A 6,489-nucleotide genomic window follows, 5' to 3' on the forward strand; every position below is an offset into this window, starting at 1 on the left:
AGTTTACAGTAACATAGTTATAGTGCGCGTTTCGTAATTGACATGTGTTTCCTTATAATAAATGGGTTGTTTTGCCATAACATTGTTTTTTGACGCTGCCTGTAGGCTATATGGGTTTGTGCGACAAAATCATTTACGAAGTACATGATCTTCTCGTTTAAGTGAATGGTGCTTATAATAAATCATAGTCGAGTTAGTACTGCCTGGGCATCATACTCGAAAACGAAATGGCTCTTTTTCCATTTCGCCGATAACCAAAATTAATTCGGTCCTCGGAGAAGTGATCCGAGCTAATTCATCATCCTATGAAGAAACACATCATTCCGATACATCGTGCCTTGTCTCCTGGAAAGTAGGCTCATTAAGCCTTCGTCTCTCTCTCTCTCTCTCTCTCTCTCTCTCTCTCTCTCTCTCTCTCTCTCTCTCTCTCTCTCTCTCTCTCTCTCTCTCTCTCTCTCTGTGTGTGTGTGTGCTTGCTCTTTGCCAGTCATAAATCATGTGCCTGATGTGTTTTGCAGTATGTCACTTTATTCCTTGTATTTAGACAAACAACTGTTTCAAATTTGTCTGCGAATCACAGATATCGGTACTGGAATATTTTAGACAAGGCCCCGCATGACGGAATCATAGAAATAAACTCAGAGCAATAAATACCACCACTGCATGAATGCTTATTCAAAGGGAAGAGAGAACATTTCTAATGTATTCAACAGAAAACGAAGCAGACGAGGAAGAATCACATTACGTTATTAAAACGTCTAGTTTTTAAACATAACACATACACGACTGTACATATTGTATTCTTCACATGCATAGCTAGTCAGGCGGTTAAATTAGTATCTTTGTCGTGTACAAATAAGTTCGTAATACTGACAGAGAAACTGTAGAACTATGCATGCGCACGGCTGCTCAGTTCGTTTTCGGATGCTCGACTGGCGAGTCTAATATCTCAACAAACTCAAGCTTCAAAATGTTACTGTTCTTAAAAACAAGGAAAGAGAAATAAAATACATCACATTTACTAAGAATTAAGAATTGCACCAAAAAACACGAAAACATACCACATTCATTAAGCATTGAGAGATGCACTAAAAAAAAAACATCCGAAATTCCTAAGCAGTCACGGGACACACACACACACACACACACACACACACACCCACACACACACACACACACACACAAACACACACTCTCTCTCTCTCTCTCTCTCTCTCTCTCTCTCTCTTACTTAGTTACACTTAAAACCAATAACATTACCTCAGATTAAAGTGCAGATAAAAACACACCAAAATTATATATAAAAGTTCATGAATAAATAACACATGTGCACGTACACGACACCTTCCTTCCAACTAAGACTGATACACATATACCCGGTCACAATAACACACGCACACGTACAGACACACGCTCATTAATTTCTCTTACCCCCCCCCCCCCACACACACACACACACACAACCACACACACACACACACACACACGTACATACACACACACACACACACACACAAACACACACATATATACATATTATATAAGCTAGATCACCACAATCATGGATTACTTGAAACCATTTTCTCTTGAATCTGACACACGCCATAGACGAAAAAGGAAAGATACAAAATTAACGTCGCAGAAAACACAGAGAGGCGTTGGAAGATTTTGTATCAAGAAGCATTATTGTGTGTACCCCTTTTTTGTGTACTAATCAGAGATCACCGCTTCCCCAAATACTGACTCATTACAATATGAAAAGACGTCGTATCAATACAGCGGCGCCCCTCTTTGAATATCTGTTAAGATACTCAGGTCTTTAAAAAGGGGAGACTTAAAATGGAGATACATTTACAGAGGTTTTAACAGAAAAGCTGTAAAAGCAAGGTCTTAAATAGGAGGAGGAGTCTTAAATTCGAGGGTCTTAAAAGGTGGGTCCCACTCTATCACAATGGTGCCTATATCACAAGTGCTACATTTTACCTTGTGTTGTGCTGCCTACCATTGGCACCACACACGTTGTATTGTATAAGGCCAAAAAAAATATAGGTGTGGTTACGGTAACATAGCCAAAAAAAATAGGGTAGGAAGGTAGGCAATCACTTTTTATTTTTTTAACATTTTTTTCTAATGTGTACAAATTAAACCTACTTGACAGGGAAATAAGTGTGCGACTCGGGCGCTTTCGCTTTCATTGCGTTTTCTGCACTCGTTTTCTTGTGTTTTTTGTTTTGTTTTGACAAATGTAATAAAATTAAAAAGTTATAGAATCGGCCCCTAAAAATAGGGTAGGTCGGGTTACCGTAACCACACCTATTTTTTTTTTAGGCCTAATCCAACTTCAACTTCAAGCATCGTAACTACCAATACAACTGCCGTGCGTTCGGACACCGTCTTTCAACTTTGGGATCGCGACACATGAATTTTGGCCTCAAAATATTCACCAACATGTCGATGATAATAGTTTTAACCATCGATAATTTGTCATGGTGAAACACCATCAGCGCTTGCTCGAGCAATACCCTCGTCTGTGTGATGAAACTCTTTGTTCTCCCATCATCGAGATCGTCAATTCACATGCTTACGTCGGCTGCTTATGCGGAACCGAGTCACTGATTATCGTCTGTATTGACTTCGCTCACGTGGTCCGAATCCTACCACCAATCCCACAAAACAGTACCGTTGTCACTTTGTGTTGGAGTTCTCGTTGTCGTCCCTAGCGACACTGTCGTTGTCGTCGTTATCGTCTTCATCTTCGTCGTCAGCCTGGGCCACAACCGTCATGCGTGCCTTCGTTTTCCTCTGGCGTCGTGACCGCGAGTCCCTGTTAGAGGAGTTGGAGTCTGTTTCGCTGTCGCCATTATCCCCTTCATCCACATTTTCAGAATACTCCAAGGCCGACGAGGACTCACCGCCGCTCTCAGTGCTGCACACCGACTGCCTGCTGTCCTCGCTGTCGCGCCTGTGTCTTGACAACCTTTCCGCTCCTCCCCTAGACCAGATGCTGTCTTCGTCCGTAGTCTTATCTCTGCTGTGTCCCCCCCGACGACTCCGCGAATGCTTTTTGTTTCGAGAACTGGACTCTTCGTGGCGCGGGTATTTCGATGATGTATGCGAAGAGCCATGCAAACGAGGGTCCGAGGTTGAGACGTTGGGCATGACCGTGAAACCGTTCCGGTACTCTTCTCGGGGAAGCCTCGGGTCGGCTCGGGGGTCCGGGCCCATGCCAGTCCTAAAATGCCCACCCCCTCTGTACCCATCCCTTAGCTGCTGGTCCTCGAAGCTCCTGCCCCGGCCGTCCATTCTGCGGGTGCGAAAGTCGGTACCCACGTCTGCAGAAGTTATTTGCGAGCCCATCGGGTTCATCTGGTAGATGCCGTCGACCGATGCGCTTGGAACCTGTGATCTGCGCTTGGTGTACACACGAGGCACCAGGGCGTGGGGATCCCACACGGTGTCCGAGTCTGAGAAATGCACGGACCCTTTGCCGGAGCCATCACTGCGACGACTACCACTGTCGCTGCTGTCTTTGGAAGATCGCCAGGTCTTGGCATCCGGCATGTCCTCTTCCTGCAGTTTGGCCGACGCTGCCAGCGCCTTGGCTCTGATGGCTGCCCGGCGTTCCTCTCTCACTGAAACGATGACAGGTGATATAATTATGTCAATCAAACTTATGCAATCTGTGAGGGTCATCGGAAGCGATAAACGAGCCCAAGTGTCACAGTTTTACCTTCAGAAACGTTTAAAAAAAATATATATATGTTCTTTACTCGAACTCTGCCCCGTTGTGTCCTTCACATTTGAAATAACCAACCACACTTTGACATGTCATAAAACCTTAGAAGTGTGTGAAGTTTCAAAGCTCTAGGTAAAACATGACATAAGTTATCGATATTTACGGGCGCAGTGGCGTGGTGGTAAGATGTCGCCCTCCTAATCGGGAGGTCGTGAGTTCGAATCCCGGTCGCTGCCGCCTGGTGGGTTAAGAGTGGAGATTTTTCCGATCTCCCAGGTCAACTTATGTGCAGACCTGCCAGTGACTTAACCCCCTTCGTGTGTACACACAAGCACAAGACCAAGTGCGCCCGAGACTGATCATGGGGCATACGCCCGCCCCCCCCCCTCCCCCCCCCCCCCTCAACCCAAGAAAAATAAATCGCTCGTGAAATCCGTTACACATTTTGAGCACATGTTTCTCTAAGCTATATGTCCACAACTGCAGACAAACAAAAACGTTGTTTTCTTATTCATTTTCTCATAAGAATTTTGTTTTGGGGGGTACCGGGTGGACAAATATGACCTTACAGAAAACACTGTAATTCGTAACGTCATCCTAACTGACATTTTTATCTTTAGAAAAGATAAGTAAAACATTACTTTGTGTAGATAAAAGAATGGAGAGTATCACTTTATCATAATACACTTCTTATCAATGTGCATGCCGAAAATTATCGAGGATTGGCGAGGGCGTACACATACAATTATCACTCATTTAGTGGTAAAAACGTAAAAACACAAACTTTGCTCGACAGATCATATTCAAATTTGAACACAGCTAACTTCACTATACACCGTTACAATACGTAAGAAAACCATAAGGTGTTTCCTTATTGCTTACTTCACAAACACCCCCGCATCACCCCCACCCCCACATCTTGACTGACAAAAATGATGTACAAATTCATTTTGGAGCCCAGTAGGTCATGTTGTAGAGCACTGGACTTTTGATCCATAGGTTTGAATCCAAACATTTGTGTGAAAAGTTTCATGAAGATCTGTTCAGTAAATTTCTCTGAATCGCACACCACACACACGCACGCAGACACACGCACACACACAGACACACACAGGCACAGACACACAAACACACGCACACGGACACACACACAGACAGAGGCAGATACAGACACACACACAGACGCATGCACGCACGCACACACGTTACGAAGGGTTTTTTTCTGGAAGTGTCTGTGTGTAAATAACTATTCTATCAGAAATGCATGTCCTAACTCTGTTTACTAAGTCACTCCATTTCACACAGACACAGCACTCAAACTAGGCACAAAGACGAGTGAGATAAGAATCCACAAATATAAACATTGAAAAGACGTCATCGAGGGACAGATATTCCTCCACGTAACTACTCAACTTATTATTATATTTCAGTGAATTTAAGTGATTGTTGATTGTGTGTGAATTACCATACATGTATTTTGTGTGAATGACTTAAATATAGGTACGAGGGCAAAGGGCAATAACTTGTTTAAGTCTTTGTGCCTAGTTTGAGTGCTGTGTGTGTGTGAAATGGAGTGACTTAGTAAACAGAGTTAGGACATGCATTTCTGAAACAATATGTAAAGCGCGGAGAGCACAGTTGTGGTTCGCGCTATATAAGCTTTCCATAATAATAATAATAAATATAATAGTTATTTACACACAAGACACACTCACGCAGACACACACACACAACACACACACACACACGGAGACACACACAAGACACACACACACACACGCACACCCACCCACCCACACACACACGGATGGATCAGTTAGTTTGTAAGGGGGGTGAATTTTGAATTCAAGAGTGTTAATCGAGGTCGCGAAGTGTCCGAGACCGAGACTGATCAAAGGGCATCCGTGATGATCGACCGGTCCCATCGGGTCGGTAGAACCGACCAGCAAGAGCGAGCGATCCTGGTAAAGTTTACGTCTTAATCGTCATAAGAGATCACTGATGGCAGCACGCAGGCTGTTAAAGAAGAAGACCGCAACGAGCCTTGGATTCTCCCCTTCACGTCCCCGTTCGGCGGCAGAGGCTGTGTCAGGGCCAGCTGGCGAAATCTTCATTAATGACGACCTGACCCGGCAACGCACTCACACAACAAACAACACACACACACACACACACACACACACACACACACACACACACACACACACACATGAGGAAGGGATAATCACACATTGTGCGCCAGTGAGGTTAGATCGGCCACGGTGAGATGGGGTCTGAGGCTGATAAGGGATTTGGGGGTAGGACCGACGAGAGGGCACGGATTCGGCGGTTTGCCGTGTCGAGTCAACTTCATATAGATCTGTGAGTGTGTAGGCGATCAACAGCCCCAGCCGATCTGGATCTATTCAAGTCAAAAGTAAAGGATACGAAGAAGTTTACCGAAAAACATCGATCCCAAGAACTCATGTTGTAACTTTTCAAAGCAGTTACATTCAATCAAAGCTCCATCCACATTAAACCGAACGGAAATCGTCGAAGATCCGCGCAACTTCACTGCAATGTCGAAAACGAACCATCATAATGTCACCGCAGATCTATAGTTGGTTTTGGTTTTGTGTCGCAGCAAAGAAACGAAGCAAATCTCCGGCTTTTATTTCACACTAAAACATCGCTCATTTAGCGGATTATTAAAATATATTTATTTGAGGTTGCAAGGCAATGGCATCGCTGAGATGTACTCCTTCGAACACACG

General features: G+C 44.2%; 1 protein-coding gene across 1 annotated transcript in view; it reads right to left on the reverse strand.

Annotated features, from left to right (window-relative positions):
* Positions 1 to 508: 508 nt before the first annotated feature.
* The window catches only part of LOC138965114 (dentin sialophosphoprotein-like), a 15,778-nt gene continuing 9,797 nt past the window's right edge, over positions 509 to 6,489 (reverse strand). Inside the window, exon 7 of the mRNA XM_070337244.1 lies at positions 509 to 3,632. Within this exon, the coding sequence (XP_070193345.1) occupies positions 2,686 to 3,632 (947 nt within the window). The 3' untranslated portion in view covers positions 509 to 2,685. The remainder of the gene's footprint in view (positions 3,633 to 6,489) is intronic.

This window comes from Littorina saxatilis, linkage group LG4 (genome assembly GCF_037325665.1).
Source record: "Littorina saxatilis isolate snail1 linkage group LG4, US_GU_Lsax_2.0, whole genome shotgun sequence".
Lineage (NCBI taxonomy): Eukaryota > Metazoa > Mollusca > Gastropoda > Littorinimorpha > Littorinidae > Littorina > Littorina saxatilis.